Raw genomic sequence first — 13,288 nt, 5'->3', positions numbered from 1 at the left:
GAAAGAAGAAAAGCCAACAATGTCCCAGACGGATATAAAACGATAAATATAACAATAAAAAGGAAAAAACGAAGCGAAAGAAAAAGAAGCAATGAAAAGATGCGAAGGTATTAAGACTCCACAGTCAATGTATGATAGTCACGCACATAGCAAAGTTATACAGTGAGCACGTAAAGGTTGAATAAATTCATTTTCTAGAGAACGGACGATTTTGGAAAAAAATCCCGAAACAGGTCAATTTTTATTGAAGTTATACTTCTTTACGCGCGATATGAGGGTGAATTTTTATATGTTAAAACCTAGGATCCGGGCGCATGCGCATTATAACTTTGTTCTGATTGGATATTCAAATGACATGACAACAATTATCCAATATGGCAGCTGTAGCGCAGCTGTGGTTTGGACGGTTGACGGTTTGGTTATGTATGGTTGTTGCGTTTTAAAATTTGTGGGAGGAGAAACAACAAAGGTTAGTTAATAGTTATACTGCCTTTTTAAATAGTTTTCATATTATATTTTTGAAGTTATACTTCAAAATGTTTTAATTTATGTATGTATCAGTCCAGAAAAGTTGTGGAAAGAATATATTAGTGTTTTTAAATAATATTTAAATATATTATATTTTTCTACAAACGTGTTAAAAATGCAATTTTTAGGACTCCATAGGAGCGTTAAAAATGCTACTTTAAGGCACTAGTGCTTTAAAATTTTTAAGGCACTGCAGTTAAAAGTGAATTGTCAAATTGTGAAACGTCAAAATATTTATATTTCATTTATTAACATTAATATTAATAATACAACTTGCGCAATTTGAAAAAGGTGGTTTAAAAGGTTTTTTATTATAATTTTGTGTCCTTGGATTTGTCTTCCTTGGGCGTAAAATAATAAAACATCTATTTTTATATTTATATGTCACCGTGATGTATAATTATTATGTATATCTGAAAGGTAAGTTGGATGCGGCTTGATGGCCTTGTTGGACCAGAGATAAAAAATCGCGAGATTGCGGGTTCAAATCCCGGACGATTCATACTTTTTTTTTTAATATTTGGCATTGTTAAGTTTTGGTTCATTTTTGGTAATTATTGTTAATTTTTTGTATTTTAACTGTTAAGTAGGTATATTTATTTCGTTGAAATTATATTATAATAGTAGTATAACTTCTTACGTGCGTACAAAGTACACACACATTCTTTTTTTTAAATTACAACTTTTTGAAATATATATTATACTAGTGACGTCATCCATCTGGGCGTGATGACGTCATCGTTGATTTTTTTAAATGAAAATAGGGATCGTGTGATAGCTCATTTGAAAGGTAATTCAATTCTCTATTCAGTAATATAAACATTAACATAATTTTTTATACCTACAGGTCATCCAAAAAAAAATTTTTTGAATTAAATTTATTGATATAAAAAGAAGAATGTGTGTAATTTATTTAATTCAAAATTCATTTTACTGTTATCAGAAAACAGGAAAAAATGTTTATTTGGCAGATAAATATTGTTTTTTGCTTAAATTAAATATTAAAGCAGCCACTCACCAGCCTCGTGACAGTTTAAACATTTAATTTAAGCGAAAAGCCATGATTATTTTTCAAATAAACATTTTTTTCTGTTTTCTGAGAGCAATAAAATGTATTTTGAGTTAAATAAATTATATACTTTCTTCTTTTTATGTCAATAAATTTAATCCAAAATTTTTTTTTGGACACCCTGTATAAATAATTATATTAATGTTTATATTACTGAATAGAGAATTGAATTACCTTTCAAATGAGCTATCACACGACCCCTATTCTCATTTAAAAAATCATCGATGACGTCATCACGCCCAGATGGGTGACGTCACTAGTATGATCTATGTGCCAAAAGGTCGTAATTTAAAAATAAAAATTGACCTGTTTTGGGATTTTTTTCCAAAATCGTCCATTCTCGAGAAAATGAATTTATTCCAAATCTTGAAAGTTACAATACATCTGACACATTATGCGAACTGAATCCAGAAATGTCCTCCTACAAGCTATCCGACAAGGAAAAATATTTGGAAATTGAAGTCCAGGAAAAAGAAGAACATCCTGGTTAAATAATCTCAAAGCCTGGTTCAGCAAAACATCTGTGCAGCTGTTCCGCGCTGCTGCAGTACACTTACTCTTAACGTCATAACTTAGGAAATACTAAGAACTATAAGTATAGGTTCAAAATAACCAGAGGATCTTCGTAATTTAATGCTACACATCATTATAAGGAATGTAAGAAGAAGTAAGGCCTATAAAATTCAAGGTCTCAGTGTAAGTTCATCCTCAACTTTTTATATTTTACTACTCTGTGGGCAAAAATCATGGTGTATGAAAGACAAGACAGTGATGTTACAGAAAAACATACCTACAGTTTTCCGTTTGACAGACTTCCTGCTTGACCCAAACCTCTTTATACTCTTTGCCTTACTAACCCCATCAAGATTGTTTAAGTACTTCTCATCATATTTAGTGGAATTGTCAATATTTTCTCTAGTATCGCTACTAGTACTTCTATCTGGAGATATCGATCTTGATCTTGAACTAGAAGTACCGCTAGGAACAACTAGTACCTTGTTCGTCCAATACTGGGTAGTGTTATGACTAGTGTTCTCTAAAATAACGTCCACCTTCTGGCTCTGATGAGGAGGAATTGCTTTCAGAGCTTCTTCTTCTTCCTCTTCTCTGTCGAGTTCGTTGCAGATACTATTTCGTGGAACATGGGGCGGTTCTACTGTTAAGAAGGGAGATGGTGACTTGTCATGGAATACTGACGATGCTGGTACTTCGAAGTCTGTATCTTCAAAAACCACGGTGTTGAGAGTTTCTTCGGAGACAATGAATTGCCTGGGTAATGGCAAAGGGGATTCTTCCGTTTGTTTTTCTTTTAGAATATACCTAAGTTTGGGAGAAAAATGCTCAATATAAGGTTACTATTAAACTAATCGGAACTATGTAGTACTAGATACATTACACGGAAATTTATATGGAAGTATATCGTCTCATCCAAAGGCACTAGCTCTAAGTTTGACAATTGAATGCCTAGTAGCTTATTTCCAGCTTCGAACGTCCACTAACCGTAGGCGTCCTTCCTTTGTTTCCATACCAGTTATTCTATGGTTATCCTATAGTTATCCTATTCTACGCTGCTCTCGGAGCAGATTTATTCATTTTCAAAAAACTGCTCTGATTTATTCATTTTCAAAAAACAAATAAAATCCTTTATACAAGGTATATTTATTAAAATTCCCTAAAAATGGCTACAGCACAGAACTAGTTTTCGATCTGATAACAGATCATCATCAGTGGTGACAAGATGCTGACATGCTAACCACCAAAATACAAAAATATTCGGGTAAAAACCCTTTAAACTTGATCAGTTCTGGAAACATTGACTATAATTGTGAAATTGAACATGGATGCAGAAAATATCACATGTATTTTACCCAGGGTACCATTTGAGCCCAAATTGACACCAACCATTGCCACCAGTATTGAAAAATTGACGTTATGAAGACATAAGTACAAAACTAGTTTATTTTTGCTCAGTATTTAATCTTGACCTAAAGATCTATTATTTTTCATTTTCATTTAAATCTATAATTTCTGATTTTGTTATAATGGACATCAAATTGTCATTGATCATTGTTTACTACTCTGTTTTTTATCTTCTTAATTTCAGTTTTTCTGTTTTGTACCTGTTTCTTCTCAAAACCTGTATGCTTTTATATTCCTCTATAATTTGATTGATTTTTCTTCTTTGTGGCACCTTGTGTATTTTCTTATTACCTTAGTCCATTACCTTAATGTAAAGAGTGAAATACTAAATTAAAAATTCATGGCGGGCGCCAACTATTTTTTGACCTAACAAATATATAGATATAAACGTATAAAAAATATGTTTTGAATTTCTTGTCTAAATTAACAATAGTTTAAGGGCGCATTAACATTTATTGAAGGGCGCATTGGCGCCCGCGGGCGCCCCGTTGCCGACCTCTGGCTTAGTCGATGGTCTCCAATACACGTTGTACGCAGTCTACGGCATCTATTGGATACCACAGGCTAAGTCGGTGGTTACTTCAATTCACTCCCTAATTTAAATTTGTTTTAAAATTATAGACGGAGAGGCAGAACTGAAAAATCTCTTTGAATTTACTAAAGCTAGATTTTTCACAGTTGATAACTGTGAGTGTGTAGAGAAACATACTGCGGTCGGTCAAGCGAAACGTAGAACAGGGGTTACTGAGAGGGTATCAAAGTTGCTTTCCTACGAAGGTAATTATTTCCATTTACTAAGGCTGAAAATCAGTACACACATTCTAAATTAAATAGAAATAAAAGTTATTATAGTCGGTCAGCTGTATGATGGGACAGAGCCGGTCAGTCGGCCCCAATAGTCGATTGAGGAAATGAAGCATTTTGGCTCGCAATTTTTTTTGTCCAGCACGGATTTACTTGAAATTTTCACAGAAGGTAGGGAATAGTCCAAGGATCATTTTATATATCATGCAGCTAGCATACGCTAAAACCTTGGGGGTGGTTGCCACCCCATCTTGGGGGTGGGAATTATTTATTCCATTTTAACCATGTAATTCGTTGGAAAGCGTGATTCTAAGAAAAAAATGTTCTTTACATTTTCTTCGTAAAACTAATATTTTTTGAGTTATTCGCGCTTGAAAATAACAGTTCTTCGACGAAAAAATCGACTTTTTTAGGGGGTTTTTTGAGAATACCTCGAAAAATATTCTATATATTTTTGGCGATAAAAAGTTTCTTCAAAAATGATTTTGTAGGATTTTTAAAGAGCTATAAGACTGTGTAAATTAAATTCCGTAAGATCCCTTAGTTTTTAATTGGGCGGGTTTAAAGGGTTCGAATAAGGGGGTGTTTGCTGGTAAACAGAGGTTTGCAACAGCTATATCTGGCTCACTATTCACTGTAATGAAAATCTATGCACAGGGTAATTTTAGTCATTAAAAAAAGCTACAATTTACTAGTTTATAATTTTTTTCGTATCTTCAGTATTTTCGGAGATATTTTGAAGTAAAATGTGAAAAATACCAAATTGCAAAAAATTAATTTTTCTTTCAAGTTCAATTTTTCCAAAATTAGGCATTTTAAATAGGTCAAACTCCTTGAGTGTATTGATAAAATAAATATAAAAGGAACTACAGGAAGGTGAAGACCAATTTTAAATTAGGAAGGTAGTTAGGGGGTTGGTTTCACTGATTTCTTCGCAGAGAAAAGCAGGTACCGACATTTTTTTGATTATAAGTCGCCTAATTTTCATGCTAGAAACTTTTTATCATTTTTTTGTGAAAGGTCTAATTGTATACTTGAAAAAAGATTATGTAAGTTTTCCTCAAAAAATGCAAATGTTTCCCATTATTTGGCTTTGAATATTTCAAGTTATGCATTTGACGAAAAAAGCTAACCTTTAACATGCCGTATCTCGGTTTGTATTGGTCTTAAAGATATTATTGGAAAAAAATTTGGTTTGTGTTACTAATAGATACAATTTTGATATCTACAGTTTTTTTGATTAAATGCATATTTTACGAGGTATTCTCAAAAAACCCTCTAACAAAAGTCGATTTTTTTGTCGAAAAACTGTTATTTTCAAGCACGAATAACTCGAAAAATATTAGTTTTACGAAGAATATGTAAAAAACATTTTTTCTTAAAATCACTGTTTCCATCGAATTACATGGTTAAAATGTAATAAAAATTTCCTACCCCCGAGATGGGGTGGCAACCACCCCCAAGGTTTTAGCGTATGATGGCGGCATGATATAGAAAATGATCCATGGACTATTCCCTACCTTCTGTGAAAATTTCAAGTAAATCCATGCTGGACGAAAAAATTGTAAGCCAAAATGCTTCATTTCCTCAATCGACTATTGGGGCCGACCGACCGGCTCTGTCCCGTCATACAGCTGAGCGACTATCATAACTTTTATTTTATATTTAATTTAAAATGTGTGTAGGTAATGATTTTCAGCCTTAGTAAATGGATTTAATTATCTTCGTAGGAAAGCAACTTTGATACCCTCTCAGTAACCCCTGTTCTACGTTTCGCTTGACCGACCGCAGTATGTTTCTCTACACACTCACAGTAATCAACTGTGAAAAATCTAGCTTTAGTAAATTCAAAGAGATTTTTCAGCGCTGCCTCTTGGTCTACTACTACTTTTTAACTATTTTCGGTTGTAAGATAGTTTTTGTCCTTCAAAGTTTATTAAAAGTAAAAAAAAAATGAACAATTTTCCCGCCGCGGCGTGACGTTGTACGCAGCCTACAGCGTCTATTGGAGACCACCGGCTTAGCGATCTTAAGCAACAGGCCTTGTATCATAGATATCTCTTGAAGCATTTACTTGAAACCAGAAACAAAACAAAGTTATCAAAAAATGTAGCCGGTAATGTATCTAGTCCTAATATAAAATATGTGTAATTTGAATCAGCAAACAACAGAGCATGCTCCAAAAATTCAACAAATACTAACCTTGGTTTGTGTGACGACTTCTCAGTATTTTGTTCCTCGTGTATTAAAAATTCCGGTATCGAATCCTGAGACTTGCTCCTCTTCAAACCGTTGGGTTCTTCCGATATCAAGAATTTTCTCGGTGAGTTGCTTTCTCCTTGGGGATCCTCTTTCTCCGTGACCAAAAACCTTCTTGGACTCGGAGACCGCGACCTCTGCAGCTCCTCACTGTATTCTATTTCGATGTCTTCATGGCTGTTGAGACGCAAAGTTGGAGTTGATTGTGATTGCTCCTGGTACTTCTGCAAGTCTTCCGCTATTCGTTTTCTGATACCACCTAATTCATGTATGTATCGGTCGCTGACGGTAGAAAGATCACCACGCTGAGGAGGATCGGTGAAATGTCTCGTGATGTTATGGTAGAAGGTAATCAGTTCTATAACACCAACACAACACACTAACACGGAGAGCATGAGCCCCATGGTGCGCACTCACTTCTAACACTGTTTCAAAGAGGTTATGTCATATTTGGCCGTAACTTTAAAAAAATTTGTTAATATTACATCGGTCGAAGATGCATATGTTGTTGTAAAATACACGGGATCACTGCCAATATTTGTGGACGGGACGTGGTTCTGCTCGCGGAAAAAATTGCTTGTTATTTTTCGATTACTGGTCGGATTGTCACTGAATAAGTTTTTGTTTAGTTTTAATTATAATGTACATGTAATTAGAACGGGAACATCGTCGGAACCTTGATATTTGGTGCTGTATTAGTATTGGCAAGTGTTTGTTGTTGATTAGGTGACGACACAGATGCTTTGTCGCGTCCCGTGAGCTCAGGCATTTTATTTCGGAATTCCGAAATGTCCGGCATTCATTCAGAAAAAAAAAATCGGACGTTTGAAAGCACGAGGTCTACCGTTAAAAACTGACGGCCTTGCGGTAAATTTATTTAATATATTAGATATTTTGATAAGCTAATCCAGGAATCGCTTCAATAAAATTTCATAAAGTTCGCACAGCTTTCACTAAAGTTGTGGATGACAGTAAGAGGAAAATTTTCTTCTTGATCATCTCAGAGTCAATCCCTACCCCTTTCAGTGCCGGATTATTTATTGTAATGTTTGTTATTTATTCATTTTTTTAAGTTCTGCGATCTGAGGCATTCTCAGGCTTTCCTCATTTTTGTTCAATTTCGTTTATTCTATCTATCCGCTTTTTCGATGGTCTCCAGTTTTTTTTTATTTTCTTCGTTTGCGTCTACTACACTATTAGTTAAAGTACACAGTTTTTCGTAACTGTCGGACACTTGCCTCCCCCAGCATCTGCCTCCAAGCATCCTTCGTCTATCCACCTCTTCCTTGGTCTTCTTTTCTTAATGGCCGACATCCTGTTATAATTTCACTAAGAGTTCTACTAGGTGTGTTCTGTTCATTCTTATAAGGTGACCTGCCCAACGCAATCTTTGTATTTTTGCATAATTTTCTATAGAAGATCCTATTGGTAGGGGAGCAAAGTATGCTAAATGTGCAGTCACTCGAGCGTTATGGGGACTTATTGGGTTGTGAAGAGTAGGTCCTAAAACCAAACAAAGTTAATTTTCCATTTCCAACAATCGTTTTTTCCGATTATAACGCCATCTATCCATAATTCGAAAAAATACTTCGAATAAAAGTTACTTATTTTTACGTAAGGAATCCAAATCTGCAATAAAAAATGGGGACTCCTATTTAAGATTTTAAAGTAACCCCCCACCCCACCTCCGTTCAAAAATATTGAATAAGTGTATTTTACAGTTTTTCGATCTGATGTTGATTACGCGAAATATCGCGGGATTCGTATTTAAAATATTAAATTTACCCCCACCCCTCTCCGTGGGAAGTTGTGTTTGGTATCATTCGATAGATTTTTAAAAAATATTGAGCACATATTTTTTAGATTTTCGATCTGTCATTCATTTCGCGAAATATTCGCTTTTTTCTTGTGAAACTTTGGGACTCACCCATTTCCTTACGCCCGGCTCAAATCGTCAGATTTTTGAAATATACACTCTTTTGCATGTACTTAACTTACCTTATCTTAATCTGACAATTTCGAGTTTTTTTAAGGATAGATTTTTTTTTCGGGCCCCCCTTAACGAACTCCCCTGTGTTAAGAGCCAATATGGTATAGGCACATCTGCAGGGTACCAGGTTTCTCCCATATGATAATCTGACGCGCTCGAGTAACTGCAAAAATTCCCGCTTGGGCTCCCCTACCATATGTATATGACCCCACACACAGAAATTGAGTAGGCATAATAGTCACAAAAGAGATCCAAACGTCTGTTGAATCCTCCATTTCACGCTCAGATCGAATGCTGCTTCTAGAGTTATATACAACCCCTATCAACATCAATTTAATACAGGTGTATGCTCCTACTGCAGAAAAGAATCACAAACTAATCGAAGAATCCTATGACAGTTCTCAGAACAAATGAAATCACGATCCTCGTGTGTGACTTTAATGCAGCAAAGTTTGGGGGCTAATCAGAGAAAGATATTGTAGGAAAATATGGTCTTGGCACAAGGAATGAGCGAGAAGACTGCATGGTGGAGTTCTGTAGAGAACACAAATTAGTTGTTTGTACATAACACCTTTTATCTACCACCTAGCCGACTTTATACTTGGAAATCACCAGCAGACTCTTCAGAATCCACAATCCGCAGCCAAATAGATTATATAGCTACCCAGAAATGTTTTCAAAATTCAATAAAATCGGTAAAAGCGTCTCCCAGAGCCGACATAACTAGTGATCATAACCTTTTGGTGTGAAAATTTCAAATCAAGCTCAAAAAGATTGATAGACGCACAATTGATCAAAAACGGTTGTTACAGACCTTCGAAATGAAAAAAGTGAAAACACCAGGGCTCGGGTTGTCGAGAAAATAACGAGCTTGAGTCCCCAATTCACTTAAAAGAATCGTCAGTTGAAGACACTTTAACTTTTTCATTCAAGTCGACACATTCAAGATGGCCGGAACTAGATGGACAGAGGAAAAATCGTTGCACTTTGTGTTAGTATATCAAATCTATCCATGTTTAGATTATAGAAATAGAGATTTGCGGGCAAGTGCTCTTATGAAAATTATTGAAAAAACGCGGGAAAACGGAATTTTGATGACTATGGTGGATGTTAAAAATCGTATAAAAAGTATTCGAACAACCTATGCTGCGGAAGCTAGAAAAATTAAAAAGAAAGCGGTTCAGCAACGCAACTCTTTCTAATAAAAAGTTAAATTGCTCCTCAGTCATTCTTAAAAATTTTTGTATAATCTTCTGGTTCTTCATCTCTTAGTTTTTGTAATAACCTTGCCGATGCCCCTAGTTCACTTCTACGTTTATCCATTCTCTACACCAGAATTTTCTTTTGCGTCGCACAGTTTTACAATATTTTCTTAATTCAAGCAATACGTGAGACTGCATTTAAAATATCGCGATGAATCTGTGTTGGCGCCATTTTTTTACTGAAATGCCTTCATATCAAATGAAACATGTAAACTTTTTAAGCGTTCAATTCACTTAAATTCAAGTGAGTTGTTGATCAAGTCACTTCACCCATGTCAACGCAGCTTTAATCCGAGCTTTCTATACTTTGCGAAGCAAATGGATGATAAATAGACGTGGGAATCTACAATTTGCATTCCAAAACACGTCAATTATTGATCTAAGCAAAACTTGAATTTGATTTCTAGTACTCAATTTCTGCATAAATGAAGGTAAAGAAAGACAGATTAAGATTAAAAAAAAAAGACTAAGTTTTCTATCTAATGGCATATAAAACAGCATAATGCTACTCTACATCCCACCAGACTGAAAACAATGGGAACCTTCTCTGGTTACACCTCCGAGGCTTCTACAATTTGCAAGCCATAACGGATGCTGAGACTAAGGAAGATGAGGGAATTTTACAATTTGTAATTCACGTCCCATCTGCTCACCGCGGTAAAGTTCCAACGAGAATGGTTCCCTTCGTACTCCAATAAGAATAGCTACTCTTATTGGAGTACGAAGGGAACTATTCTCGTTGGAACTTTACCGCGCTGAGCAGATGGGACGTGAATTATAAATTGTAAAATTCCCTCATCTTACTTAGTCTCAGCATCCGTTATGGCTTGCAAATTGTAGAAGCCTCGGAGGTGTAACCAGAGAAGGTTCCCATTGTTTTCAGTCTGGTAGGATGTAGAGTAACATTATGTTGTTTTATATGCCATTAGATTGAAAACTTAGTCTTTTGCTAGCAGTTGCCGCTAGGGCATCTATGCCATTTCGTTCGTTGCAATCCGGGACTGCACGCTGGGGTTTGTTTTGGTTGGATCAGGGAGGCATATGTGCCTCCTGATGAGAGACTAATAAGTTTCGAAACCGGTAGAGGTGCTTGCTTGCTGCACTCTCTGATTGGACTAGAATATGATGCGGCTGTATTTTCGTTTTGCAACGAAATTGAAAATGGTTATTCATTTTTAATAAGATTTTTAAGTTTCGATAGAGAGATCACCACCATCCGCTTATGCACATTTCATCTTCAGAGCGACTAGTGGTGTGCTCTCAGAGAAACTAAATCTTAAGCTGTATTTCCTCAAGTACCTATGTGGTTTTTATTGTATGATTAGCTCATACTTTACCATAAACGTTTTAAGATGTACACAGCAAAATAAATAAGCAACTGTCTTGAGAAAAATTGAATTACCTGTATACTTAGTATAAAATAGTTATTTATGAAACAGTTCGTGAAGTATGCTTTTTGCGAACGCACGCGATGTTTAGAGCACGAGCGACAACGGAGCGAGTGCTATACATCGCGTAAGTTCGCAAAAAGTACTTCACGCACAGTTTCATACAATATTTTATCTACGATAAACAAATAAAATTGTAACTCTTCGTCACTGGAATTCATTTCTGTTCTACAATTTTTAGAACTTTGACATTTAAAAATTCTAACTTCTTTCAAACCACAAAACTGTCAAAGCTTTTGTTGTAATTTATTGCTCATTATGTCATCACCATGACAACGCGAAAGTTAAGGATATTTGATTATATGAAAGTGTACCAAAAACAGTGCGAAAAAGTAAATCCCATTTAAAATACATTGTTACTTCTCGCGCACTTTAAACCCTTCACGCACTGCTATAATGACAGTTTTCACAAACTAAAAACTTCATAAAATATGACATAGAGTAGATAAAATGCATTATAAATACTTCGAATATACCACGTTTTTTATTTAGATATATTAATTAAAAAAAACATAATATATAACCGTTCATTTTTTTTAACAAGAACAAACAAAACCCACGTATCAATACCATAATCGTTTCAAATTTGCAGTTCATATTGACATATTTTCTGTACACATTATCAAGCTTTAATCAACGAGTAGGTGGTACTTTTTTGTAAGTCTGTGTATGAAATATTTTATGATACTGTTATAAAATAACAGTATATTAATCATAGGTACCAATTACAGTGAATAAAAAAAAATGGTCAATTTTATTAACCGTCCATTATAATCAATCATATTTTTGCTCTAATTTTAGATACAACATTAGGCAATCGAGTAAAGAATGGGTACGGAATTCAAAATTGTAAATACGTTTGAATTATTATTAGTCCAGGGCGCATCTGTTTTGAGATGGACGTTGAGAGGTGACTCAAATTTGTTTGCAGAAATTGCTTAAAAATATATCAAATAATAATATTTGAGTTATCCTCCCTCTTAAAAAGGTCCGGAACATTGTTTAAATAATCAAAATGTCAAAAAATGAAGGAAAAATTCGATTTTTTTCTTCGTTTTTTGATTATAACTTTAAAAGTATTCATTTTCGAGAAAAGTTGTACTGACATAAAAGTTGCGTAATTAAATTTAATACAATAGAGAATTGGTTACAATGTTATAAAATAGTGACCCTAGTTGCAAAATAGCAATAATTGCGAAAAAACCATACAACAACACGTATTCGCATTTTACGTTTTTCAACCATTTATGCCACACTTAGGACCTTCATATTTCACCCAGAAAAACTTTATGATACTGTAAAACAATAATGTAAATTTCATTAAGATCGGTTTAATACATTTTGCAAAATAAATTTTGCAATCCAGCTTTCGCAAAAAAAATTCATATTTTCAAAATGTTACAGGACTGAAAATAAAGCAGATAGCAAGTTGAATTTTTTAGTATCCCGAAATAACCAAAGTACGTGCCTCCTAGCGGCGGGATACGGGCAACAATACATTGGCTTATAGGGCAGTCCTTACAGTAGGGATCCTGGCCTATACAGAAAAATGCAGGCGGGTGTGGGGTAATACTGCACTTTGGTTGCATTGGTGGTGTATTGGCTAAACGTGCAGGGCAGGGTATGGTGCTGATAGAAAAGGCATTCAGGCATCAAATATCCAAAAATCTTTTCAGGCCATAATAATGAAAAGACCTTCTCCAAACGCAATAAAAACTTATACTGAAATGATGGCATCTCCTGAGGTAAAATGTTCCGGAAGTAAAATGAGCCTCCGTTCGGATCTCCGGGTGAGGACTATCTCAGGGGGAACACCATTACAGGTTAGAAAAATTAGGATAGGGTCTTGGAATCTTGGTAGTCTTACAGGTAAGAGTCTGGAGTTAGTGGATGCGCTCAAACGAAGAAGAGTTCAAATTGCTTGTATTCAAGAAACTAGGTGGAAAGGACAAAGGGCGAAAGAACTAGGTGAAGGATACAAATTGTGGTATGTAGGGAGTAGTAACAC

The 13,288-nt window shown here is 35.0% G+C and overlaps 1 protein-coding gene across 4 annotated transcripts in view; it reads right to left on the bottom strand.

The window, feature by feature from the left end:
- Window positions 1-13,288, bottom strand: part of LOC114342178 (four and a half LIM domains protein 2) — a 485,196-nt gene that overhangs the window by 148,537 nt on the left and 323,371 nt on the right. Inside the window, exons 1-2 of one of the 4 annotated variants that reach the window (XM_050657501.1) lie at window positions 6,524-7,155; window positions 2,388-2,917 (exon numbers count right to left, since the gene is read on the bottom strand). The exons of the other annotated variants lie outside the window; for them this stretch is intronic. Of the exons in view, the coding sequence (XP_050513458.1) occupies window positions 2,388-2,917; window positions 6,524-6,984 (991 nt within the window). The 5' untranslated portion in view covers window positions 6,985-7,155. Of the gene's footprint in view, window positions 1-2,387; window positions 2,918-6,523; window positions 7,156-13,288 lie in introns of those variants that run through there. 4 annotated transcript variants of the gene reach the window in all.

The sequence above is a fragment of the Diabrotica virgifera genome, chromosome 8 (assembly GCF_917563875.1).
Source record: "Diabrotica virgifera virgifera chromosome 8, PGI_DIABVI_V3a".
NCBI classification, from domain to species: domain Eukaryota; kingdom Metazoa; phylum Arthropoda; class Insecta; order Coleoptera; family Chrysomelidae; genus Diabrotica; species Diabrotica virgifera.
The sequence above is the reverse complement of the archived record's forward strand: the minus strand, read 5'-3'. Positions and strand labels throughout refer to the sequence as shown.